The sequence below is a fragment of the Eptesicus fuscus genome, chromosome 20, assembly GCF_027574615.1.
Source record: "Eptesicus fuscus isolate TK198812 chromosome 20, DD_ASM_mEF_20220401, whole genome shotgun sequence".
In the NCBI taxonomy this organism is placed as follows: Eukaryota; Metazoa; Chordata; class Mammalia; order Chiroptera; family Vespertilionidae; genus Eptesicus; species Eptesicus fuscus.
This window is the reverse complement of record NC_072492.1, coordinates 640,298-667,966: the sequence shown is the minus strand read 5'-3', so window position 1 is coordinate 667,966 and position 27,669 is coordinate 640,298. Positions and strand designations below refer to the sequence as shown.

At 51.5% G+C, this 27,669-nt stretch overlaps 2 protein-coding genes across 4 annotated transcripts in view; one reads left to right on the top strand and one right to left on the bottom strand.

The window, feature by feature from the left end:
• The window catches only part of MPRIP (myosin phosphatase Rho interacting protein), a 199,170-nt gene extending 195,631 nt beyond the window's left edge, over positions 1 to 3,539 (bottom strand). For all 3 annotated transcript variants that reach the window (XM_028132129.2, XM_008156170.3, XM_008156171.3), the window contains exon 1: positions 3,031 to 3,539. In XM_028132129.2, coding sequence (XP_027987930.2) covers positions 3,031 to 3,153 — 123 coding nt within the window. In that variant the 5' untranslated portion in view covers positions 3,154 to 3,539. The remainder of the gene's footprint in view (positions 1 to 3,030) is intronic.
• A 328-nt stretch (positions 3,540 to 3,867) lies between these two features.
• Positions 3,868 to 27,669, top strand: part of TNFRSF13B (TNF receptor superfamily member 13B) — a 136,495-nt gene continuing 112,693 nt past the window's right edge. The window contains exon 1 of the mRNA XM_054709324.1: positions 3,868 to 4,114. The gene's annotated coding sequence lies outside the window, so the exon portion shown is untranslated. The remainder of the gene's footprint in view (positions 4,115 to 27,669) is intronic.

Below are 27,669 nucleotides of genomic sequence, written 5' to 3'. Positions count from 1 at the left end.
CTCAAGGTCCCTAGTGGGATACCCGAAGCCTGCTCTCCGAGGAACCTTCTGTAACATAATCACCCCTGACGCCATTCTCCTCCCCACATGTCTGTGGGGTGGCCACTGCAGACCCTTTATACGAGCAGGGGAAGAACAGCAGATGAAGAATCCTGACTGTGTCCCCGAAGCGGGGAGGCTGCTCCCTTCTCTGGGGTTTGGTCTTCTCGTGGTTAAAAGTAGGTTAGCTGATCTTAAGTCTGGCCAGGTCTGAGGCTACGATGCAGTCCCCGGAAGCGGTTTCTGTACCTTTCTGGGGGAAAACACACCAAAGCGACAGCTGTGGGAATAAGCTCAAATCAGAAGCCTGGGAGAAGCCTGCCCCTGGGACCGTGACATCCCAGGGCAAAAGCCAGCTTCACTGACCTCAGTGTCCTCGCCTCTTAAAGGGGGGTGGCCTCAATTATCGCTGATCTATCTTCCAGCCTTGATGGTCTAAAATAAGCTCAGGGCAGAAAAGGGAGCAGGAAGCAAGGACTTGGGGGAGACTGATGGGAACCAATTGGCTGAGGTTTTCTGAAGAAGCCAGGAGGATGAGAGGAAGAAGCTGGGGGGGTAAGGGAGGGGCCGGATGCAGAGAGCAGCGGGGAAGGCTCTTGGCAACAGCCCTGGGTCCCCCTCCTCTTTTCCTCCTGAAAGATCCCAGGAGGTGGAAGGCTGACCTAATCTCTCGCAGCACACATAGCCCCAGTCATTATTTCAGAAACTACCATTCAGGCCTGTTTTAAAATCAACAATTCAACTGTGAACACAGTGAAAGAGGAAAAGTGCTTTGAATGTATAACCCCACTCCTTTGAATCAAATTAATTATCAACAGATTTTTAAATTTTTTTAATAGATTCAACTCAAACATACATATTTCATTCTAGTTAAGCTAAGCCTAAGAATCAGAAAACAAGCCCTCCGACGACTGCCTGGAACAGCCAGGAAACTCAGAACAACTCGGCCAAGCTCGGTGCCTTCCTAACCCACGTGTACTATTCCAAAGGTGTTTTTGTTTGTCTTTTTAAATGGTAAGAAAAAAAATCTAATAAAACATCAGTCCTTGCTTTTCACAATAGCCTGGTGAGTGAGGTTAAGTCAGGAATCTCTACTCCCGGTTTATAGAAAAGGAAATGAACTAGCCCAGCCGGTGTGGCTCCATGGTTGAACATCGACCCATGAACCAGGAGGTCAGGGTTCCATTCCCAGCCAGGGCACATGCCCCATCCCCAGTGGGGGCGGGAGGGGGGAGCATGCAGAAGGCAGCCAATCAATGATTCTCTATCATCACTGATGTTTCTCTCTCTCTCTCCCTCTCTGAAATCAATAAAAATATTTTTAAAGGAAATGAACTGTACAGAGGCAAAGGAACTTACCTGTTCAAGGTCATACAACTGCAAGTGACAGCCAAGACCAGAAGCAAGGCCTCCTGGCTCCTGGTCCAGGACCCCATTAGCACATAAACTGCTTCCCAGAAAAAGGCATTCGGTGGAGAAGAGGGAACCCTCCTCATGGCCCAACGCACAGCCAGGGCACCGAGCCCGAAACCGGCTCCCCTCCGAGGGGCCTGGCCCTCTGGCCCTAACAACCCCATGCCTCGGCGGCCGTCAGTGTGTTAGGCTTTTGGTTGTACATGGAAGCAGTCTTTTCCTGGCGGTGGGGAACCTGACCTCAGAGGAAGGCACTGTCCCAGGCCATAACTCCGGCCCTGACACCAGCCCTCAGCTGTCCTCCGCCCGGGCGGACCCTGTGAGCCTCGGCAGCACGACAGCAGCCAGGGGTGCGCTCCGCGGCAGCGCCTGGCTCCCCGGGTTCTGAAAAAGCAGTGCGTGAGCCAGGTCTCCCCAGCATGGAAGGTCTCTCAGGGGCATGACAGAAAGCTCTGGAGAGGACAGAGTCTGGGGTGGGGCAGGGGCACACACACCCCCAAGGGGATGCAGACAAGGTTGGGTCAGGAAATCCAACACGTCTGAAAGCCCCAAAGACCTCAGTGTTCCCCACGAGCTCAGAGGGCAGCCAGGGCCAGCCTCCCAAAGACCAGTGGGGCCACAGCGGCCTTCTTGGGGAGCCGTGGCCAATACAAATCCCCTCCGCCCCTAAATCACTCTGGGGCTGGGGCCCCAGGACCCTGTATTTTCAGAGAGGCAGGTGTGGGAGCTACGGAGCCATCCTAGAGCCCTCCTCTGACAGGTAAAGGAAGGAGAAGGGAACCGACTTTCCCCAGGACCCAAGGTCTCCTCGCTCCTTGGCAAGTGACGGGCGGCTGGGCGAGAGAGGAGCCCCCAGCCCTACCACCCAGAACCCCCTGTTTAAGTTCAAGAGCAAGACCCTCCTCCCCAGACTTCAGGGCCCTACCCTCTCTCCACCCCTGACAGCGACAATAAGAGAAAAGGGCAGGACGGGTCTGACAAGAGGGAACCCACAGTCCACCCAGCCAGCCACTCCGTCGGCCACGCTGTGGGGACAAGTCGAAGTCGGGTCCCACGACAGACTGGGGGGGGGGGGGGGGGGGGGGGTCGTGTGAAGCAGCAAGAAATCCTCGGCGCTTTGTTCATACTAAGAAAAACCAGGCATTTTTGAGTCACCCAAAAAGCATGAATCACACGGCAGGGCGATGGGAACGGGAAAGGATGTTATTTTTCGGCATACTTGAGGATTTTCCCTTTGTCCCAGGCCATCAATACACTCCCCCTCCCCCCAACTCTCTCTCTCTCTCTCACACACACACACACACACACACACCCCAGGACTCATGCACATTTTTTCCGGCTCTTTTTTGGATTTCCCAGGAGCCTTCGGATGCACCCCCACCCGCGCCCGCCTCGGGACAGGGCAGCGTCCGCCTTCTGTTCCACGCGGGACTGCGGAGTCCCAGGCGCCGGAGCGGGGGAGGCGGCCTGCTCCCGGCGAGGCACCCGGGCGTCCTCGGCCCGCGCCCCCTCGCAGCACCGAGCGCGGCGGCCGCCCCGCGCCAGGCCCGGCCTCGCCCCCGGGACCCCGCCGCTCACCTGCGTCAGGTCCTCGTCGTTGAGCAGATGCGACTCGCGGGGCTTGAAGCAGTTCTGACACTTGCTCTTGTTGAAGATGTTGGCCTGGAATTTCCGGCACGGGTTCTCCTTGGCCGCCGACATGGTCGGCGCGGCGGCGGCCAGGCCCACAGGCCGGCCCGTCAGACGGCGGCTGCAGGGGCGGCGGCACCATGCACGGCGGCGCGGCGGTCAGCGCGGGCGCCGCGGCATGTCCCCGCCTCACACCGCGCCGGGCCGCCGACGCAGGCCGCAGCGCGCCCCCGGCGGTCGGGGCGGCTCCGCGGGGCCGGGAGGTGGGCCAGGCCCTCACAGAGCGCGCGGTCCCCGCCGCCCGCCCGTACAGCCGCCGTCCGGCCGCCGCGGGCCCATGGACGCGGCCTCCTGGGCCCCTGCCTCCCCGCGCTCGGCCCGCCTCGCAGGCACCGGGTCGCCGCGGGTCCCTGCGGTCGGTCCGGCCGCCTCTGCCCCCGCGCCCAGCGGCCGCAGCAAATGGGAGCGAAGCGCCTCGCGCACTCCCGGGGCGGGGCGGGGCGGGGGGCGGGCGCGGGGGCGGAGGAAGCACGCGGGGCTCTGCGGAGCGGAGCCTCGCCCCGACGCGATCGGCGGCCCCACCGACCAATGGCAGCGGTGAGCTTCAGCTAACAAAGAAACGCCTCGGCCAATGGGAATCGGGGGCGGGACAAAGCTGCTGGCGTCAGGTAACTGTAGGCGGGGGCGGGGGGGCGCCGCGAGGGGACGTCAGGTTTGGTGGACGGGTGCCGAGGCCGCGGGCTCTGACAGCTGCAGGGGCGGAGCCCGCTGGGGGAAGGGGCGGAACCGGCCTCCGGGCGGGCTCCCTGCGAACCTTTCACTTCCCACAGCGCCTTCCCGAGCCTCTCTCGACACCGGAGCCCAGCCTGGACCTACTATGTGCCAGCCCTACCTCCCTCCGTCGTAGAAGTCCCAGGCAGCATTCCGAGTGCTTGCTAACGGGCAAAGAGAAGCTATGAAATACAAGGTGGGCTTCCAGGGATGACTCAGAGGAGATGTCGGCCTCCCTGAGCTGCCAGTCCTGTTACGGGAGGTGAGTGAGGGCTAACTGTGTGCCGGACGCTAAACTAGGAGTTCTTATCCCCTGATGTGGTTGAATCGATTGGTGCAGCCTCCCGGCCGAAAGACCTCCTGGGGAAGGATGGAAAAGAGGCGCAGGCAGCAGATGCAAGGAGCCCAGAGAGGGGGACATGCACTCTTTGGGAAAATAGGGGCGCGTCAAGGAGGTAGGGAAGTTTAAGCAGATTGTGAGAGGTTGAGGAGGAAGGAGCAGGACAGACCTGAGGGCCAGGTCACCCAGGACCTTGGGTCCAAGCTCAGGCATATAAATGTCATGGTGCTGGCAGCCAGGACGCAACTATCTGAGTCTTTAAACGGGAGTGAGCTAACTCAACGCTCACAGCGGAGGTGACGTTGAAACATGGATTAGTGGCAGGGACAGCAGCTGCTGCTTAGGGAACGGGGAGGTTCTGGGAGAGAAGTAGCAAATGCTTCCAGAGCTGTGTACTTGTCCACTGATCATCTGGTGGTGATCCGATCCTAGGGAGGTAGATTTCAATATAGTAAGAAAATACTTTCCTCCAAAGGGAACTAAAGGAAGGTGAGGCAGAGTCCTCGGCAGCCTGAGGGAGAACGCAGCCCTGTCCCTCACTAGCTCTGCGGCCTTAGGTAAGTCCCTTCACTGCCGACTGCCTCAGTTACCTCATCTACACAATTGGCATGATTGTATGGTTGTTGTGAGCATTACATGATATAATGCTGTAAAATATTGAGCATAATGTGGCAAAATGTTAATTTGTGAATCTAGACAAAGGGTATGTAGTGTACCGTTATTGCAACTTTCCTATTGGTTTAAATTTTTGCAAAGTAAGTGTGTGTGTGTGGGGGGGGGGGGGGTCGGGATGAGGAGGGAGGGAGAGAGAGACAGACAGTTCTTGCTTGTATAGAATACCCAGAAATTGATACCAATGGTTGCCTCTGGGGAGGGGAGCTGGGTGGTTGAGAGGCGACCTACTTTTAATTTTCACTGTAAGCCCTTTTGTTCTCTTTGGATTTGATATTGTGTGAATGTACAACTTGTTTGAAAAGCATTTCTAAAAGTCCTGCCATGCCTCAAGGCCAACTCAATGGCCACTTCCCTTAAGAAAATGCTTGGCATGTTCTGCTCAGACCCGTGGACATGTGCAGCACCTGCCCTGACAGGAGGGCCACAGCTGGGCACACAGAAGCGTTTGAGTCAAGCCTGCCTGGAAGGAGCTCACACTTAAGCAAGTGGAGAAGCAGGAGTCAGACGGACAGATTCAATCCAGGAAGCTATGGAGATGCCTACCGAGGCACCCAGCTGCATCTGCAGCTTCAGGGGCAGCTCCTGCAGGAGGCAGGGCCTGGGCTGAGCCTTGAGCTGTCTAAGACCCAGCCAGGAGGAGGTAGAGACAGAGGAGCTCAGGGTAGGAGCTCAGTCAGGGTCTGGAAAGCAATGGGTGTGTTCATGAATACAAGCACCTTGATATTACTGGGTAGTTCAGAGAGATGAGAGTAACAGCAATGAGGATTATTGGGGGGATTAAATAGATGTGCATGTGGAGGTTTAGCATATGCGTATGAATACCTATTATGACAATTAGAGCTCAACCTCTTCAGGGAGATCGGTGTTGTTGTTGTATAATTAGTTTTTTATCTCCATTTTACAGAAAGCAAACACGAGGCTCAGGGTTTTAAAGAGCTTGTCTGTGGTCAGAATACAGCCCCTCTCAGTGAGGAGTCGGGCCCGGGCAGGCTGACACCAGAGTTGCCTGGGCAATGGAGAACCATTAGCTCAAATTCTAGATTAAAAAAAGGCTGTTGGTCTGGAGAATGAATCAGAGGCAGAGGACTGGAAACATTATCCATCAGGAAACTACTACATTAGCCCAGGAAGTAGAGAAGGCAGGGACCTGAACTAAGATAGGGCCAATGGGAGAAGATGATGAATTTGGGAAATATTTAGGAGATAGAATAAGTATATTTTATCTCTCACTGTGCTACATTCCAAAACTTGGCTAGACTGTGAGCACCGTGACGGCAGGACAGATCCGGGTTTCTGCTGCAGGTCTAGTGCCTAGTTCAGTGCCTGGCACAGGGTAGGTGCTCAAAAAGTGAATTAATGACCATTTACTGTTCTTTTATTGTCATATCTCCCACCCAGATTATAAAACCCAGGCAAACAGGGTTCCAGGGGCACAGAACAGCACTATGCACAAGGGCAAATAGTGTAAACAGATCAGCATCCACTGGGTTGTACACTTACGATGTGCTCACTTTATTGTATATCTCAATGTATAATGTATATCTCAAGGAAATAATAAACAAGCATGCAAAGGCCTCTCAAGTGGGCCCCAAATGCAGGTAAATTCTGCTCTATGCACCTCACAGCTGCCTTGGGAAGTGTCCTCGCATCCTGTGAGGGAGCAGAGCTTGCACACACACACACACACGCACATGCACATGTGTGCACACACAGGTACCCACTCTCACATGAAGCTGTAGAACTCCCACACACACATACACAGGCGCACACCCACAAAAGGTAGCCACTATTTGATCTCTATCACCACCATGATCCCTAAAGGAGAACTTCAAATCCTTGCAGTTTGGTCCAAAAAGCACTGTCCTGGTTGCCCAGAATGGAGCCACTCTGATTGGTTGGTGAAGATGCTAATGAGGCTATGATAGTAGTGCAGCTCCAATTGGACAGGGGGAATTTCAGCCCTGTTGGTTGAAATACTATCCCAGGAACTCCTTTACCAGGCTGGCTCAGACCTCACCCATGGACACAGTGCAGGCCCGCAGGCCCATGCAGGCTTTCCCCTGAAGCATGGCTTGCATGAGAAGCTGCTATGCTGTTTTTAAATTTGAACCCAGTCAGCCACCAGGAGCCCTTCTTAACCAGTACATTGATTCTTGGGGTCAGCATAGTGTTTGTTTCACTTAATAGGAAACTGCCAAACAGTTCTCCCAACCTGAGAGCTGGCTCTCCTCCCCCATTTCTCTTCTAATCTGTATGTATACTAAAAGGCTAAGCGACTGGCGGGCCGGCCGACCGGCTTTCTGGCCAATAGGTATGACGTGCACTGACCACCAGAGGGCAGACGCTCAACGCAGGAGTTGCTGAGCTACAGCAACTTTGCAGAGTGCCCTCTCGCACTCTGGGACCCCTTGGGGGATGTCAGACTGCTGGTTTTGGCCGATCCCCCGTAGGACAGGCCAAGGGACCCCATCTGCCAAAGGGATCCCTCTCACTCCACAGACGCCCTTCGCGCTGCAGCACCACCCCAGGTGTGGCCGGCCAGGGAGGGACCGCAGGAGGTTGGCTCCAGGGTGTGTCTGACCCATCTGGCCCAGTCCCACCCCGCCCTCCACACTCTAATTAATTTCCTTTCAATGTGCACAAATTCATGCACCGGGCCTCTAATAATTAACAATAAGATTCACCTGGGGGGACTTAGACTATACAGATTACCAGGGCCCTCCATGGAAATTCTGAATCAGTGTTATGTTTGGAGCTCAGGAATCTGTTTCTTGAATAAGTATGCCAGGCAGGATTTCTTCTCTTTATGGAAGTTTTAGAAACAGGGAATGGAGCCAAGATTCTCAAATCCTGGGAGATCTAAAATCCTTGGGAGATTCTAATGTCCAGTGATTAAGGGAGAGTGGAACAGAAAAGACTTTGAGGTCAGACAGACCTGGGATAATCCCAGGAGAGGCCCCTTCTCAGGTAGCTGTTGCTGCATAAAACACCCCACTCCTCCTTAAAATAGCAGCTTGACCACTGTTCTGTGAGTTGATTGGGCTCCGCTGAGCAGTCCTGCTGTTCTTTCACAAGTGCAAGTGCAATCAGAGGCTGTCCCCAGCGGAAGGTGGCAGGGCCTGCCCAGGGTGTGAATCCCAGGAGAGGGGTGCACAGGGGCCATCTTTGCCATCAGCTCCCACAAATAACGTCCACTTCGCCGAGTTGTTATGAGGACCAAATAAGTTAATCTCCGTGGCGTTTTCTTGGTGGTATTTGAAACATAGCAATTGCTCAGAGACTATTTATTACTATGCCTACAATCCCAATGTTGGGCTTGGCAAACTTTTTTGGTAAAGAGCCATTTGATAAATACTTTAGCCTTTGCGGGTTATGTAGTCTTGGTTGCAGCTACTCAACTCTGCCATTGTCATAGACAATGCATACATGAGTGAGTGTGGCTGTGTTCCAATGAAATCGTATGTATCATAAGAAGTAGTGGTCCAGGTTTGGCCATTACTCTTGGGTCCCCTCTTTTCCTGCTGCTTGGCCTTCCTTTTCTGGCCAGTCTCTCAGGAAGGCCATCTCCTTGTTTGTGGTCGAGCCCCTGACAGCCGTGGTGGCAGCTCTGGGGGAATCTGTGGCCCTGGGGCACTGACAGTGTGCGTGGCTCTGACACCTGCAATCTCACTCAACACAACGAGCACCGTGGGAAATCACCCCGGCACTGCCCAGCGGGGCCTGAGCGGGGGCTGCTGACCCTCTGCTCATCTCCTATCAGTCTCCTCAGAGACATCCCACATGGACACACTTTTTAAAATCCTCACCTGAGGATATTATCTCCATTGATTTTTAGAGAGTGGAAGGGTGGGGAGAGGGAAAGAGAGCGAGAGGGAGAGAAACATCAATTTGAGAGAGACTCATCCATTGGTTGCCTCCCACATGGACCCAGACCAGGCACAGGATCAAACCTCCAACCCAGGTTCTATTATTATTTTAAATTTAAATCTTTATTGTTGAAAGTATTACATGAACTTTCCCCCTTTTCTCTCTCATTGACCCCTTCTAGCCCACTCCTGTTCCCCGCCCAAGGCCTTCACAACCTATTGTCTGTGCCCATGGGTTATGCATACATGCATACCAGTACCAGTTGTTTCGTGGATCTCTTCCCACCCACCTACCCACATCCAACCTTCTGTCTGAGATTCCAGTCTGTTCCATGCTTCTCTGGATCTATTTTGTTCATTAGATTCCCCATATGAGTGAGATCATGTGATACTTGTCTTTCTCTGACTGGCTTATTTCACTTAGCATAATACTCTCCAGGTCCCTCCATGCTGTCTCAAAGGGTAAGAATTCCTTCTTTTTTACGGCTGCATAGTATTCCATTGTGTAAATGTACCACAGCTTTTTTATCCACTCATCTGCTGATGGGCACTTGGGCTGTTTCCAGATCTTAGCTATTGTAAATTGTGCTGCTATGAACATAGGGGTGCATATATCCTTTCTGATTGGTGTTTTGGGTCTCTTAGGATATATTTCTAGAAGTGGATCACTGGGTCAAATGGCAGTTCCATATTTAATTTTTTGGGAAAACTCTATATTGTTTTTCATAATGGCTGCACCAGTCTGCATTCCCACCAGCAGTGCACTAGGGTTCTCTTTTCTCCCCATCCTCGCCAGCACTTGTCATTTGTTGATTTGTTGATGGTGGCCATTCTGACAGGTGTGAAGTGATACCTCATTGTTGTTTTAATTTGCATCTCTCTGATGATCAGTGACTTTGAGCATTTTTTTCATTTGTCTGTTGGTCATCTGTATGCCCACTTTGGAGAAGTGTCTATTTAGGTCCTTTGTCCGTTTATTAATTGGACTGTATGTCTTCCTTTTGTTAAGTTGCATGAGTTCCTTATATATTTTGGAAATTAACTCTTTATCAGATGTATCATTGACAAATATGTTCTCCCTTACAGTGGGCTCCCTTTCATTTTGTTGATGGTTTCATTTGCTTTTTATTTTGATTTAGTCCCACTTGTTTATTTTCTCCTTAGTTTCCTTTGCCTTAGGAGATGTATCCATAAACATATTGCTATGAGAGGTGTCTGAGATTTTGCTGCCTATGGTTTCCTCTAGTTTTTAATGGTTTCCCGGCTTACATTTAAGTCTTTTATCCATTTTGAGTTTATTCTTGTGTATGGTGTAAGTTGGTGGTCTGTTTTCATTTTTTTTTGCATGTTATCTGTCCAATTTGCCCAATACCTTTTATTGAAGAGACTGTTTTAACCCCACTGTATGCTCGTGCCTCCTTTGTCAAATATTAATTGAGCATGATGGCTTGAGTCAATTTCAGGGTTCTCTGTTCTATTCCATTGATCTATATGCCTGTTCTTGTGCCAGTATTGGGCTGTTTTGATTACTGTGGCTTTCTAATACTAGTATAACTTGATACCTGGTATTGTGATCCCGCCAACTTTGTTCTTTCTCAAGATTGCTGCAGCTCTTCGGAGTCTTTTTTGGTTCCACATAAATTTTTGAAGTATTTGTTCTAGATCTGTGAAATATGCCATTGGTATTTTAATAAGGATTGCAATGAATCTGTAGATTGCTTTTGGTAGTATGGACATTTTAATGATGTTAATTCTACCAACCCATGAACATAGTATATTCTTCCACTTGTTTATATCTTCCTCTATCTCTTTTTTCAACATACTGTAATTTCTGAGTGCAAGCCTTTTACCTCCTTGGTTAAGTTTATTCCTAAGTATCTTAATTTTCTTGTTGCAATGGTAAGTGGCATTGTTTGTTTAGTTTCTCTTTTTGAGAATTAATTATTGGTGTATAAAAATGCCATCCATTTCTGGGTATTAATTTTGTATCCTGCTACATTGCCAAATTCATTTATTAAGTCTAGTAGGTTTTTGGTGAAGTCTTGAGGGTTTTCCATCTACAATATCATGTCATCTGCGAATAATGAGAATTTTACTTCCTCCTTTTAAATTCGGATGCCTTTTATTTATTTTTATTGTCTGAACACTATGGCTAGGACTTCCAGTACTATGTTCAATAAGAGTGGTAAAAGCAGCCCTAGCCGGTTTGGCTCAGTAGATAGAGCCTTGGCCCGCAGACTGAAGAGTCCCAGGTTCTATTCCAGTCAAGGGCACGTACCTCCGTTGCAGACTTGATCCCAGGCCCTGGTCCGAGCACATGCAGAAGGCAACCAATCAACATGTGTCTCTCACATCTATGTTTCTCTCTATCTGTCTCTCCCCCTTCCTTCCACCATCTCTAAAGTCAATGGAACAATATCCTCAGTGAGGATTCACACACACACACACACACACACACACACACGCACACACACACAGTGGTGAAAGAGGACATCCCTGTCTTGTTCCTGTTCTTAGGGGAAATGGTTTCATTTTTTGCCCACTGAGTATGATGTTGGCTTTGTCATATATGGCCTTTATTATGTTGAGGTATGATCCCTCTATTCCCACTTTGCTGAAATTTATTATCAAAAATGGTGTTGGGTTTTGTCAAATGCTTTTTCTATGTCTATTGATATGATCATGTGATTTTTGTCTTTGAATTTGTTTATGTGATGCATCATGTTTATTGACTTGCGAAAATTGTACCGGCCTTGCATCCCTGGAATAAATCCCACTTGATCGTGGTGTTTTTTCTTTTTAATATATTGCTGGATCCGATTTGCTAATATTTTGTTGAGGATTTTAGCATCTATGTTCCTCAGAGATATCGGCCTATAATTCTCTTTCTTCATAGTGTCTTTATGTGGTTTTGGAATTAGGATAATGCTGGCCTCATAAAAAGAGCTTGAAAGTGTTCCTTCCTCTTGGATTTTTTGGAATAGTTAGAGGAGGATAGGTGTTAGTTCTCCTTTGAATGGCTGGGAAAACTCCCTTGTGAAGCCAAATAGACCCAGACTATTGTATGCTGGGAGTTTATTATTATTATTATTATTATTATTATTATTATTTCTATTTCATCAGTTGTTATTGTCCCTTTTCAGGTTTTCTGAATCTTCCTGATTGAGTTTTGGAATATTGTATTTTTCTAGGAATTTGTCCATTTCATCCAGGATGTCCAACTTGTTGGCATATAGTTATTCATAGTATTTTCTTACAATCCTTTGTATTTCTGTGGTGTCAGTGGTTACTTCACTGCTTTTGCTTCTGATTTTATTTATTTGGGTCCTGTCTATTTTTTGATGAGTCTGGCTAATGTTTCATCAATCGTGTTTATCTTTTCAAAGAACCAGCCCTTGGTTTCATTGACCATTTCTATTGTTTTTTTAGTCTCTATGTCATTTACTTAAGCTCTAATTTTAATTATTTCCTTCCTTCTACTTATTCTGGGCTTTCCTTGTTGTTTTCTTTGTAATTCGTTAAGTTGTAGTTAAAATATTGGGTTTATTATTAATTTTTCTTGTTTTTTGAGGGAGGTGTGTAATGCTATGAACTTCCCTCTCAGGATTGCTTTTGCTGTGTCCCAGAGTTTTTGGCTTGTTGTATGTTCATTTTTCATTTGTTTCCAAGAAGTTTTTTATTTCTTTCTTGAACTCATTGGTAGCCTATATTGGGTGCATATGTGTTTACCAGGGTTATAACCTCTTGTTGGATCGATCCCTTTAGTATTATGCAGTGACCTTTGTTGTCTCTTGTGATGGCCTTCATTTTGAAGTCTGTTTTGTCAGATATGAGTATTGCTACCCCAGCATTTTTTTCGTTTCCATTTGCATGAAAAATTTTTTCCCATCTGTTCACTCTCATCTTGTGTCAGTCTTTTGTTCTAAGGTGAGTCTATTGTAGACAGCATATAATTGGGTCATATTTTTGTATCTATTCAAATACCCTATGCCTTTTGATTGGAGCATTTAATCCATTTACATTTAAGGTTATTATTGACTAGAGGCCTGGTGCACAAAATTCATACATGGGTAGGGTCCCTAGACCTGGCAGGCAATCAGGGCCGATCAGGGCCTTCTGGCTGCCCGCTGGGGCCTTCCTTCATTCTGCACCACCCCCTGGTGGTCAGCGCACATCATAGTGATCTAGTGATCAATAGAACTCCTGGTCTCCCGGTTGAACTCCTGAGGGGAGTTTGCATATTAGGCATATATATATGCCACTTTAATTCTGTATGCCTATTGCTCTCTCTCTCTATTTCTTCTTCTCATTACAGCATTCCCTTTAGCATTTTTTGCAGTGCTGGTTTGGTGGTGATAAAATCCTTTAGCCTTTTTTTGTCTAGATAGCTCTTTATTTCACTGTCTATTTTGTAATGTTAACCTTGCTAGATATAGTAATCTTGGTTTCAGATTGTCACTTTTCATTACCTTGAATACTTCATGCCATTCCCTTCTGGCCTGTAGAGTTTCTGATGAGAAATCAGCTGACAATCTTATGGGAGCTCCTTTGTAGGTAACAAATTGCTTTTCTCTTGCTGCCTTTAAGATTCTCCATTTTGCCCAGCTGGTGTGGCTCAGCAGTTGAGCATCAACCCAGGAACCAAGAGGTCGCTGGTTCAATTCCCAGTCAGGGCACATGCCCAGGTTGCGGGCTTGATTCCCAGGGGGGCCATGCAGAAGGCACAGCCAATTGATGATTTTCTATCATTGATGTTTCTATCTTTCCCTTTCCCTTCCTCTCTCTCTAAAAATCAATAAAAATATATTTTTTAAAAGATCCTCCATTTGCCTTTAATTTTTGGCATTTTAATTATGATTGCCTGGGTGTGGGGTGCTTGGGTTCTTCTTGTTGGGACTCTCTGTGCCTCCTGAACTTGTGTGACTTTTTCCTTCACCAGATTAGGGAAGTTTTCTGCCATTATTTCTTCAAACGCATTATCTATCCCTTGTTCACTTTCTTCTCCTTCTGGCACACCTATTATATGCATATTGTTATGTTTCATGTTGTCCCACAGCTCCCTTAAGTTGTCCTCCTGTTTTTAAATTGTTTTTTCTTTTGAGTTCTCTGATGGAGTGATTTTTTTCTACCCTGTTTTCTAATTCTGATGCAATCCTTGGCTTCCACTTATCTGCTGCGTGTTCCTTCTACTGTGGTCTTTATCAGTGTTATGTCATTCTTCAGAGTTACTATATCTTTTCGCATGCTGTTGAGCATCTTTGCCAACATTATTCTGAACACTATGACAAATTTCTTATCTCCATTTCACTTAGCTCTTCTTCTGGAGAATTCTCTTGTTCTGTCATTTCAGGCTTGTTTTTTGTTTTGTTTTTTGTCTCCCCATTTTGGATGCCTGTTTGTGTTTGTGTCTGCGTATTAGGTAGCTCTGCCACAATTCCCAATCTCTAGTGCAGGACAATGTCTGACACCATTTGTGACTGGCCTTGAGTACCATATTTGGAGCTATCAGAGATCCATAGCTTGTGGCTCCCTCTGCTGGGGCTGGGGGCCTTTTAAAAAGACCAAGATGTGCACCAAGTTCTGCTTTTCCTAGCTCTGGGCCAGGGATTAGATAAGGCAAAGACTCAAAGCCTCCAGAGACCTTCCTATGCCTGCATTCCCATTGACACTCAGACTTGATTTGCCTCAGGCTATCAACCACAGAGTGGGGCAAGAGGTCTTCCAATAGGGTGGGACAACTGCATTCTCCCCCAGGCAAAAACTGCCTGGATAGCAAAGGTCTACAGCTCGAGAAAGATTTTCTTCGCTGTGTGAAGTGGCTGCCCTCCAAGCTCCAATCCCAGAGCCCTCAATCCTGGCTTCTGCTCACACAGCTCCAGTCCACTCTTCCCTCCCTCTGCCAGAGCCCAAGGTGAGTAGCTGCATGTGAAATTATGTGCATTGGCCCTTTAAGGGGATGCCTGCATTTCCAGCTGTCTCCAGTTGGCAGACAGCAACCCTGCTGCTTTTCATGGCCAGATCTTATGTGGGCACCTTTCTCAGTTCTGGTGCTCTGGGCTAGGAAACCCAGCTTGGGGTTTAGACCCCATATTTCTCAGTGGGAACCCCCCACAGCTGAGATGTTCCTCCAAACCTTTAGATGCTGTGTGTCAGAACCCTTTCATGCTTCCACACTCCCTGCCGGTCTCTCTGCGGTCTCCACTTTCCATCCTTGGTTATCAGGGTCTCTCCAGCTAGTCTTCAGTTGATTTTTCAGGGTGATTTTTCTATATTTTAGTTGTACTTCCAGGTTGGTCATGGGTGAGTGTCAGTGTAGCTTCTACTTGCTCTGCTGCCATTTTGGAATCCTAGAGTGCCAGCTGCAGCTCAGTGTGTGGGATCAACACCTGTTTCCACAACTCACCTGCTGTGTGACCATGGGTAAGGCACCGGAGTATTCTGAGCCTCAGCTTACTCCTCTTGCAATCAAGGGTTCAATCAACGGATGTCAGCACTGCATTTTCACTTTTTTTCTCCTTTTTTACAATTCTCGGTTTTAGAATTCCTTATATGCCTGTTGTTCCAAAGACAGATTAAGGAGCTGGGAAGAAACCACTCCCTGGTTCTTGACTGGGAATCGAACCCGCAATCCGTCTGTCCACTGGCCAACTCTCTAACCACTGAGTGAAACAGCCATGGCATGAATACATATTTTAATTAAAATGGTATATGTTTTAATTAATATATGCTTAATTAATATACCTACCCCCTCCCTGATTGCCATCCAGTATTAGTATTACCCTCAGTTTACAGATGAGGAAACTGAGCACAGAGAGGTCAAGTACCTTATTCAAGGTTATGCTACGTAAATGGTAAGCCTGGATTCAGATATGGGCAGCATATTTATAACCATTGCTCTACACAACCTCCAGTCAAGGATGCTGCATGCCCTGCTGGGAGTGCAAGAAGCCTGGGCTCTGCCCTTCCCTGAGGCTGAAGTGGCTGCCCTAGAAACGGGAAGCAGCATCAGAAGGTCTCAGCGGTGCCTTTCAGCTCTGACTCCTGGTGCTTTTCTGCTGCAGGCACCACACGTTAATAGTCCTCAGACAGACCGTGCATCAGATGTGCAGAGTCCACCAGAGGCCAATGTAGCCACTCTATTACAATTTTAAATGTGCACACCTTTTGGACCAGTGATTCCACTTCTAGAAAGATAGCTTGTAGAACTGCTCAGCCAGGTGCGCAAAAGCATATTACGTACAAGTATGTTCACTGCATCCCTCTTCTTAAGAGCAAAATATTGGAGATGTGCAAGCTGTCCACCTTAGAGGATCAGATAAATAAATTACAGATTTTTGGTACAGGGGAGTGCCACAGAGCTATTAAAGAATGAGAGGAAGCTGAAGTGGCCAATCGTCTGCAAACTATGGTGAGGTTTAAAAGCTAGTGAGAAACGGTGGGTCCGTGATAGTTCATTCCTGTTGTAAGTATATATGTATCTACAATATACGTAGTTAGCTTCTTTAAAAAAAGAACTGTAGGCACGTACAACTGTTGTAATTAACCCTGCGAAGTAAGAGAATGTAGGCCCTCACCTAATCTATAGATTTATAGTGTGTTTAAAATTTTTAAGAGTTTTGTTTTTTTCACTAATATATAAAAAGTTCTATGATGAAGGTTGGTGTTCCCATTACCCAGCTTTAATAATCATCAGCTGATGACAAGTCTCATTTCAGGTATACCCCACCTACTTGTCCCTTCCCATATTATATTGAAGCAAATCTCCAACTCATGTCATTTCTTTCATAAATTCTTCAGCATGTCTCTGAAAGATAAGGACTATTTTTTTAAAGTAGCCACAATACCATTATCACACCTAAAAAATAGTTCTTTAATGTTATCAAATTCCAGTAAATAATTTTTAGTTATTTTATAAAAGCATTCATTATTTTTTGTAATAATAAAAAAAGGAGAAAAGGTATCAATGAGGGTAGAGCGGTACAGCTTTCCTGGAGGTTGGTTTAGTGATGCTCATCAAAGGCCTTAACAACGTGCTGATCTTTTGGCCCAGCAATCCCAGCCCGTGAATTTGCTCTAAGAAAACAAAAGGAAAGGGGTGCACACTTCCCCAGAGTGTGCAGTGCCAGTCCCAGAGAACTTGCTTGAAAAATACTTGTTGAATCTGAAGTTGAGATTCTCTGTAGCTTTGTTTGTAAAAGAAAAACCAAAGCAACAGAAATGTATGGCATTCGGATACTGGCTAAATGAAGGCAGGTCCATAAAATGGAATATGGTTCTGGCGTTTAAAATCGGTTTGTAATGACACATGTAGACACTCCCCTCCCCGTGAGCATGGACTTCACGATTGGTGTCCAAAGAATAGAGAACAAAAGGGCAGGACATGGTACCTTTACGAGGGTGAGACCCAGCACGTGCTCCCTACCTTAACATCAGGAGTGACAAAGCATGTGGCTACCAGGCACCCCTCGATATAATGCGTGAGAAGAGCACCTCACCTCTGTGGTCTTCCCTCTAAACCGTAATAGAGCAGAGAAGCTGAAGGAGACAAGTCAGATGGAATGCATGTGGGATCTGGATGCAATCCTGGCACGGGAAAAGAACATTTGTGGAAGAACTGGAAAAACCCTAATGAAGCCTGTAATTTATAACAATGTTTTACTAATGTTAATTTTTTTAGTTTTGGCAAAAGTACCATGCCTATGTAAAATGTTAGCATTCGTGGAAGCTGGAGGAAGAGTAGGTTGGAACTCTTTGTGCTCTCTTTGCTCTAAATTGAAAGTCACTAAAAAACCTAGTATTATTTAAAAAAACAAGCCCTAGCCAGTTTGGCTCAGTGGATAGAGTGTTGGCCCAATGACTGCAGGGTCCCGGGTTTGATTCAGGTCAAGGGCATACTTCAGTTGTAGGCTCCATCCTGGCCCTGGTTGGGGTGCGTGCAGGAAGAAGCCAATCGATGTGTCTCTCTCACATCAATGTTTCTTTCTCTCTTTGTCTCTCCCCGTCCCCATCCACTCTCTCTAAAAATCAATGGAAAAATATCCGCAGGTGAGGATTAAAATAAACCAACCAACAAACAATATAGATATTTGGACCCTGAGAAAGAAGATACTTACTAAGAAAGGGTCCTGGTCGCTAACTGGGCTTGAATTTTAAAACAAGAAAAAGAAAAAGGGCCTAGCAGCCACTTCTACTGAGGGGCTTCTTATGCAAATTGAAATTTATGAAAAGCCAGTAGTGGGAAACCATCTGCCTCTGCACTGAACTGCACTGTGTTCCTGCCCCCTGAGAGAGCCAGCCATTTGAGAGTCTGGAATCCTATTTCAACCAATAAGACGGAGGCTTTCCCCATCCAATTGGAGCTGCACAGCTATATCCCCATCAACATATATCACTGACCAATCAGAGCAGCTCCATTCTGACCAATCAGGAAAGTATCTTTTGAACCAATCAAACTGCAAGGATTTGGAGTCCTTATTTGTATGAGGACAGAGACCAATCAGGGGCTGGCGTGAGGACTTTTTTTTTTCTTTTTTAGTTAATCCTCACAGGAGGATATTTTTCTATTGATTTTTAGGGAGAGTGGACGGGAGAAGGAAAAACAGAAAAACATCGATGTGAGAGAAACACATCAATTGGTTGCCTCCTGCATGAGCCCCACCCACAGCCCAGGCTGGGGAGGGGCCTGCAACCAAGGTACATGCCCTTGACCAGAATCAAACCCGGGACCCTTTGGTCCTCAGGCTGATGCTCTATCTACTGAGCCAAACCGGCCAGGGCGGGACTTGTGTCACTATAAGCCAGCTCCCCTTCTGGCTCTGAGAGTGCACTTTCCCTTTACACAAAAGACTGAAGGCTGTTTCCTTGGAAGCTAAAAGGCATGGGAGCAGAGCAGAGCTGACTAGCGCAGGCCAGGGCAGCCAGGGCAGGGCAAGCAGTGGAGCAGAGCCGTCCAGCCGAGAGGGGCCTGGTCCCAGGCCTCCGCAGTCCTGTGCTCTCACGGCCCTCCTGTATCACCATTGAGCTGCTTTGCACTGAATAGTTTCCTTCTTCACCAAATTGGGGATTCCTGTTGGCATTGAATTGGTGCCAACGACCATTGGTTGAGAGTACCTAGCATAAAAGTGTATTCATGATACATGAAGGAAAAATCTGCGTGTGGTCTCATACAGCTTTTACTGAATGAACTCACTCTTTTGTAAAAAGTTACTAACAAGGTATGTGTATATACATTTCTAGATCGATGCACATGAACATATACATGCACATGCAGGAAAACGGCAGCCTGGAAACATATACTTCTGGGCTTGGGCTCAGAAGGGGCAGCAGGAGAGAGTGGCAGTGACTGGGGGCTGGAGTGTCCACGGTCCTTCTAAGATGGGCAGCAGCTTTATGGCCCCAGCCAGTTGCTGGCCTTTAGCCCTGGAACCCTGTCCTGACAGATCTCTTTTTGAAAACAAACTGAAAATCCTGGTTGTTACACAAATTTCCAGGGCTCACTCAGCGGGGGAGGAGGGCCTCCAGGGTCACGTGGCCAAGGAAAAGCGGGCTGGAGCTGAAAGAGGTCGGCAACACCGGCGGCCAGCTGGATTCAGCCCCTGGCCCCACCGCCTGTGTCAGGGCCTGAGGGAGGGCCACCGGCCCGGCGGGGAGAGCCAGGCTGGGCAGTGGGTTTGCTTGTACCCCGAATGCCTGGGTTCTGACTTCTGGTTCCCCAGATCACTGCGAGGGGCTGTCCGTGTGTGTGTGTGTGTGTGTGTGTGTGTGTGTGTGTGTGTGTGTTATGGATATAGCATTGCTTTGGGGGTCCATGTCCATGCATGTCCAGGTGGGTTCTGACTGTCTTCCAGGGCATATGTAGGTGTGACTATATTATGTGTCTACATGTGTATTGGCATGTTTACCTGTGGGTTGTGACTGAATGCATGTGTGAGCAGTACAGATGCATCCATCTGTGTGTCTGTTGCATTGTGTTTGCTTGCACGCCTGTTGTCCAGACGGGTGTTGTAGTTGTGTCCATGCCTCTGTGTGAGTCTCGTCAGTGTCTGTAGCTGCGTGTGTGTGTCTGACTGAGTGTATGTTTGTGTGAATGTGTGTGTGTGAGGTTGGATGCTGGGGGTCAGGGTCAGGGTTCAAGTCACTCACAGTTAGCACCAGCTTCTTCACTCCTTGTGCTTGGTTCCTGGAAGTCCTTATAAGAAGCATGTAGGGTCCAAGCTGCCTTGCCTGCTTTTGAGCTGGAACCACAGGGCGAGGAGGGCAGGAGTGGGCTGTGCCTGGAATCCACTCCTGGTGACACGCATATCACAACGGCCAACCTGCCCTGGCCTGGCTGCTGGGCCCCGTGCCCTTGCCGGCCAGGAGTCTTTGATCCAGGACGCGGCTCCACATCATGTCGCCACTTCATCAGCCCCACAAACTGCATGAAGGCCGTTTGCTTATAACCCAGCCTGATCCGCCGGTCCCCAAACCAGCTTCGGCACGGGAAGCCTGCCTCGTCGCCGCTCCTGTGATGTCACGGGGGGAGGTGGGAAGGGATGGGAATCAGGAGACGGGGGGAGGGGCCAGAGGGGCCCTTGGAGAAGCGCTGGTCCCGTTCCCCCTTTTACAGACGAGGACACTGAGCCCAGAGAGCAGATCCTGACCTGAGGCCACAGGGAGTCCTGGGAAAACTAGCACTTCCTGGAGAGAGCTGCGTAGCTCCGAGGTCACAGTCGTCGGGTTAGTCATGCGTTCCACAAACAGGTGCTGGGGATCTGGTCACACCAGGTCCAGTGCTGAGCCCTGAGCATCTGGATGAGACAGGCACAGCCCTTACTCCCATGGAGCTTATACTCTATTCAGAGAGACAGACAATAAACAACAAAATGACATCATGCCAAGTCGTGCTGAGGGTTTGGAAATACAAGTACGCCCTGGGACACAGTAGAGCCGCTCTGTCTAGCACGGCAGCTACCAGCCCGGTTAGGTCTCAGGTAAGTGAAATGGAAGTTCCTCCGTCTCAGGAGCCGCATTGCAGGTGCTCATTGGGCTCCCAGGGGCTGGTGGGCGCTGTGCCGGCAGCACAGAGCGCATGTGTCAGTACCTCAGAAAGCCTCCTGGCAGTGCCGGCCTGGAGAGCGACTAGGAGGAGGGGTGTTGGACGGCCACGGCTGGTGCCATCCGTGCTGTCCTGAGGAAAGGGAACCAGCGGCACGATGATGGACCCGGAGGGAGCAACAGGTGCAGAGTCTGTGAGGAGGAAGGAGCACAGGGCGTTTAGGGGACAAAGGGAAAGAGTGAGGGGACAGGAGGGCGAGATGGGGCAGGGAGATCGACGAAGGCCTCTGGGGCCTTGAGGAGAGTTCTGCTTTAAGGGCATCAGCGAGCCGTGGGGTTAGTCGGGGTGACGAGGTTCCTAGAATATATGGAGAATGGCTTCCCGGGGGACAGAGTGGAGGAGGGAGACCTAATGACGATGCCATCGCGTCACGAGAAGTGGACTGTGATTACGGTGATGAGGGGAGAGAGAGGGAGCCACCAGCCATATCCAAACCTCAGCCATCCCTGGAGCTGGTTTCACTTGCTCACCATGCTTCCTCCTCCTCTCCTCGTGGTTACTGGCACTGACTTAACCCCCCACGGGCGGCCCTCCTGCCAGACTGCCGGGAGGCCCTCAGGCCCGTAAGGAGCGACCACGCAGAGCGGTTCCCCGCCCCGGCTTCTCCAGGTGCCCTGGGTCCAGTTTCCTTCCCAGGGCGTGGCCCCTCTCGCTGCCTCCCCGGACTGATAAGCGAGGCCCATCTAGTTGTCTTGGGTTTGCGGGAAGATGTGTTAAGTCGTTTGGTGTTTTATTAACTTTCCCCACCATGAGGCCTATCTCTGAGCTGGCGAGCAGGAGACAGGAAGGCCGTCTGCACGGGGCTCAGGTTTCAGGTGCAACAACCATAGGGACTGTGGTTCGATCTTGGGAGGGACTGCCTCTCTAAAAAGCTGATGGCACAGCCATGCATTATCACTTGAAGGGACCCTCCAAGGCCCTAGGAGTGGGACAGGCAACCACTCCCCGGAGGAGGCTGCGGAGACCTGCCGTCTGTTCATCCGATGCCCGGGTCTTGGTTCCCTTGAGAACCTCTGCCCCGTCCTTCTCGCTCCCAGGCCCCGGGGAATGGCTCCCTCTCCACCCTCCTGCACTCAGCTTCCCTTCTGCACGGCCCTGGCTGAAACTGCTCGGCACAGGGGAGAGGCTGTGAGGTTCCAGAATGAATGTGTGGCCCCCGCCTCCCTGTGCTCCCGCGGCACCCTTCCAGCAGCCCCTGGGCAGGGTCCCCACGCCTGTGGGTTGGACCCAGACACCGAGGCTGGGGGAGGGGGCGGTGGGGAGAGGCGGGCGGGGCTTCACTTCCTTTCCACAGGACAGCGCCCCATTCACCCTCAGGCCCGCCTCCTCCCGGCTCTGGACGCCCCGCACCTGGCACCCCCCCCCGGCCCCCCCCCCCCCGCTCGCGTCCGCACCCTCGGGGGCTGCTGCTGGGAGCACTAGCCTTGGTGCCCACGGCGGGCGGCGCGGGGCCAACGGAAGGAAAGGCGGTGAAGGCTGCCCTGGGCCTCAGCCTGGCCTGCGCGTGGACCGCGCCCCGGTGCCCTCCGCCCGCCCCGGCCGGCCTCCGCGGGCACAGCCTGCCCTTCTCCCGCGCAGCCCCGCCCAGCGAGCCCCGCCCAGAGGGTGGGGAGGGGCAGGAAGACGCCGCCGTGGGACTCCTCCTCCTCTCCGTCTTCTCCTGCGAAGGGACGGGCTCACCTACCCTCGCGGTCCCAGCGGCGGGGCGGAGGGTAGTCCTGGACGCCCAGTGAAGGTCTGTGTCGGAGAAGGGCGCCTGCCCTGAGCCGGGCTTCTGTGGCCCCTTCCTGATACGCTCCTTGCTGAGAAGACACCACAGTCACCGCCCTGTTTGCTCAAAAGCCCTTCATCGCCGCGGCCGCAGTCCGTGGTGCCGGCTCCGGCTGTGCGAGCGCCTTGGGAACCTGGCGGCGGAGCCTGTTAACCTGAACAGGGGTGCGCCCGCGCCGAGCCTCTGCTCCCGGTCACCCCAGCCGGTCACCCAGCCGGTCACCCCAGCCGGCCACCCCAGCCGGTCACCCCAGCCGGTCACCCCAGCCGGCCGTGCCGTGTCCGCCTCGGGACAGAGCTGGTCAGAGCGGCTTTGTCTGTCTCCACCAACGGGACGAGGGGTGCACTGTATTCACACCGCGGTGTTTCCACACGTGCACACTCACTTTGGAAAATAAGCCGCTAATAAATCAGCCACAGAACGAAGGTCAGAGACATAACACTGAGGGCAAGAAGCCGAGCGCAAAAGCCATCCACAGGCTGCGGACGCATTAACAACGTGTCCGGAAGAGGCGGGCGTCGTGGTGCTGGAAGCCAGTGAGCTGCCCGAGGCGGACGGCGTGGCTGCTGGGCCCGCTCTGGCCTCCATCTGGGCGGTGGCCACACACATGTGCATGTGTCCCTCAGTCTGTACCCTTCCTGTGTGTGCACTTTATGGTATGGACGTTAGTTGTTTTTTTGTGGGTGTTTTCAAAAAGGAAACACGGGAGCTTGGCTTAACTCTCGCTGCTACTTCCATGCCGAGCAACCTGCTGCACCGCCCTGCCCTGGGGGCCTCGCCCTCGGCGAGGGGGTAGCCCCCTGTCACAAAGGGCCCTCAGGGGCCAGATGGGAGGGAAAGCACTGGGCAAGGCCTGCCCCGGGGAGAATTCCATAATTGGTAGCTATAAGCAATCGTGAAAACTGTCTAACACCTGTGTGCGACATTCACCCCACACAGTTTACCGAGTTCTCTGTGTGCCAGACCTGGGCTGAACCGGCTCTGCGGACGGAGCAGGGAGCAGCACAGGCCTGGCCCTGCTGCTCCCGAGTGGACACTGGGCCCTCCGCGCCCTCCGCAGACGCCCGGGACCTGCCCGCAGGGCACAGCGGATGAAGGCTTTGGCGGGGCCCCTCGCCGGCTTTGCTGGCTACTCCAGAGGTCCCTCCCCGCCAGCAGCCCTCTGTGCCTGTCACCCCTGGAGGGGCAGAGGGGAGTGCGTTCCTGAGTGAACCCCAGCTTCCTGGACTCGCTGTGGTGGAACCGGGGCATGGCTGCCATCCCTTCGGGGCCCCAGGGGGAGAGCCGCCGCTCCCAGCCTCCTCGCTGATCCTCACGCTGGCCTCCCTCTCCCATCTCCTTTCTCACTCTCCTGCTGCTGCTTCTTGGGACCATCTCCCCCCAAAACGACTTCTCCCCAAATTCTTGTCTCACAACCTGCTTTTAAGGAAACCCACCTGAGAGCTGCCATTCGCCACAGGGCCAGGGGGAGCAGGACCAGGGGTGCGGGCCCAGTTGCCCCCAGGACCGCGATTTCCCACCTTTTCCATCTCACGGCACACAGACTAATCACTGAAGCTCTGCGGCACACCAAAATATATATTTTTTGCTGATCTGACCAAAAAAAGGTGTAATGTGGATTCATTCCCACCAGACGGCTGTTGCGTTGGCCTTTCTTATCTGACGACCTGGGGGAGAGGGGTCAGTGCCCTGACTACACGCCAGGTTTGCGTGTTTTAAACACTCTTGCAGCATACCGTGTGCCACAGCTGCCGGCGGCGGTCACCGCTCAGGACAGCCGCGTGGAGCCTGCTCAGTGTCTGGAAGATTCTGCAGAGAGCAGGAGGCCTGGCTGCGGCCTCCGCCCGGCTCCGGCCCTCCAGTCCCAAGTCCTGAGCTCCTAGGTGGCCCAGGCTCCTGGGCAGGAGGGCTAGCTCTCAGCAGGGCCGCACACTGGTCCTGGCCCAGGAGAGGAGGCCGTGCACCAAGGGGACGGAGGCAGGCCCCCCCTGGGCGGCAGTGCAGAGCGCCCCTCAGATGGCCTGCCTGCGGCTTTCCCCTCCCCGAGCGCTGGCCCGACGGGGCTCTGACAGCTCAGGAGCAGCGAGGCCAATGGCTTCCCGAAGGTCTCTGAGCAGCGCCTCCCTCTGCTCCCGTGGCCTCTGGGCTGTGGCCTCTGCAGGGCCGGCAGACTGCTCTGGGTTCGGTGCTGGGATGCGGGGCCCAGGCAGTGCGGGTGGGATTGGACGTCTGGGCGCAGGGGCAGCGCCCTCGGAGGCCAGGGCGGTGCTGCAGCCTGGCTCCAGCAGCCGCGGTGTCAGGTCTGTCCTGCGGGCTGGGAAGCCTCCAGCTCTGCATCAATAGCCACAGGAGAGAGAGCGGCTCTTACTGGGGCGGGCCTGGCAGAGGGGACCAGTCCTGGCGAGGTCACGAGGGCGGGCCTACTCCAAGTGACTGGGCATTTATAAGAGGGGGAGGTTCAGACGCACAGGCAGACGTGCACGGAGGGAAGGTCATGTGGAGAGACCCAGGGAGAAGGCAGTCGCCTGCCAGCCCAGCAGAGAGGCCTACCAGGTCCTCCTGTCCCGGCCTCAGAAGGAGCCGCCTGCAGAGGCCTTGACTGGGCCTCCACCCAGTGAGTTCCCGACGTGTGAGCTGCAGTCCGGGGTCTCCGTTCACAGCCCTGCAAGCAACACATCTTTACTGAGCCACATAGCTGAGCGCTGAGCAACGCAGGCGTGAGCTGCACGGGGCCACGTCCACACAGGTTTTTTCAATAAACATATTTGACTTTGTTTTGGAGATTTGCAATAATTTGAAAAAACTCAGACAAACTGCGTGGCCTAGAAAAAAATTGTGAAAAGGGTATGTCATAAAGTAACAAAATATATCTAGATACTAGTCTATTTTATTATTTACTACCATAAAATACACACAAATCTACTCTAAAAAGTTCAAACGTATCAACATTTGCACACAAAACCGCAGACTATACATGGCACCATCCGTGGCCAAGAGCAATGGGAACAAGCGAGGGGATGCAGCGTTCAGCCCTAACTGCATGCCTTCAACCGGCCGCTAATCATCTCCGCACGAGCGCTCCGTCTTTCCAGTAAATGGCGTGTTGCAGTAAAAAGTGATCTCTCAATTCCTGTGCATTTTCACTGTGCTGTGCAATACCATAGCCCGTGAGTAACACCGTGGGACCCAGACAGGCCCCTGGGGCTGCGGGGAGAGCCCCCCGAAGCTGAGGAAAGTCAGCACGTTACAAGAAAAGGCTGGCCTGCTTGCCATGCACCGTGGGCTGGAGTCTGCGGCGCTGGCTGCCCGCCAGCTCAAGGTGAATGCCGCAGCCTTGGGGCCACAGACGCAGACGGACACGCACGGAGCCGTTGCAGCAGCTCCACAGCCGGTGCCAAACCCGGCGCTTTCTGCAAACACCTTGTAATCTCATTGGAAATGCAGCCTTTCTGTGGGTACAGGATCGCTAGGAGCAAGGCACACCTGTAACTAATTGGGAAAAAGTGAAGTCGTTACATGACAACTTACAGCAAAAGGAAGGGGAAGGAGCTGGAGCTGAAGGATACCATGCCGGCAAAGGGTTGGTTATTTTAGAAACAACTTGGGCTTAAAAGATGTCAAATAGTAGGAGAAGCCGCTTCTGCCAACCAAGAGGCAGCAGACATTCCCAGACGCCACAAAAGTCATTAAGGGGAAGCAGAATCTGCCTGAACAGGTGTTAATGGAAGTGCCCATTCTGGGGGCAGGGCCCCCTCGGACGTTGATTAGCAGAGAGAAGTGAGCACCTGGACTCCGGGAGGAGGGCGTCGGCGGAGTCTGCAGCTTCTGCAGAGCAGCGGGTTACGGCCAGGGCGTGGCCGCGCAGCTGCTCTCTGAGCCTGCGGGCGGGAGCAGCGCTGAGGCCTGGACCCAGCGCCCTTCTCTGCAGGGGCCCCAGCGAGGCTGTGCCCGAGGCAGGAAGCGCCTGGCCTGGAAGCGACTGTTGTTTGGACATTGGACAAGGCCCCACAAGCCAGAACCCCAGGGGTTCCACACCAAAGGCATGGAAGTGTACCCCCGAACACAGTGTCTCTAGTTCAGCCTCCAGATCAGGGTCGTAAGGACCTTTCGGGCTCATCACACGGGACTCTATGGGAAGGATTAGGACTGTCCACGCCAGGAAGGAGAACCCCAGCGGAGAGAACATCACGGATGTCGGGCAGGATCACACACTGACGATGCCACTGTTGTTCTAGAAAAGTCTGTGGAAACCGTCAGGCCCCAAGCAGCACATTCCTGCTGGCGACGCTGCGTCCAGTGCTGTGCCTGACTCACAGATCTGCGACGGAGTGGCCAGGAAGCCATCAAAGGGCAGGGGCGCAGGCTTCAGCTATGAGTCTCGGCACCCTGGACGGTGTGGCTCAGTGGGTTAGGCATAGGCCTGGGCACTGAAAGGTGCCGGTTCAATTCCTGGTCCCGGGTTGTGGGCTCGATCCCTGGTAGGGGGTGTGCAGGAGGCAGCCAATCAATATTTCACTCTCATATCAATGTTTCTCTCTCTCTCTCTCCCTTCAAAAATATTTTTAAATCAATAAAAATATTAGAAAATAAAGATATGGGTCTTGGAGAAATTCAAGAGCTAATAGATGCCACACCAGAGGGATTACCAGAAGGCGACCTGACGGAGGTGAGGCTTCACACCACTGCGGCAGGAGGAAGAGGACAGGAGGGAGCCAGGACACGCGGACACCGCCATCTGCAGAAGGGCTCTGCTTGCTCAAGGCTTCGTCTATGACATGACCCTCCACACGCACTGAGGCTAAAGCCAATGGTGGGAGAGGCTTGGCGCTGTATGGAAACATGTTTAAGGAAATGAAAAAGCAAAGGAGTCAGACAGCAATTACGATATCTTTCCATCAAGTTATGCGCATGTGCCTGCCTCTCTGCTCTTCCTCCTGCTCAGCCTGCTCTACGTGGGGCAGCGAGCAGGGGGCCTCTCCCACCTCGTGAATACCGAATAGTCACCATGCCACGCAGTGAGCAACGTGTCTGTTGTGTGTGTGTCCGTGTGTGAAGCAGCAAGAGCGTG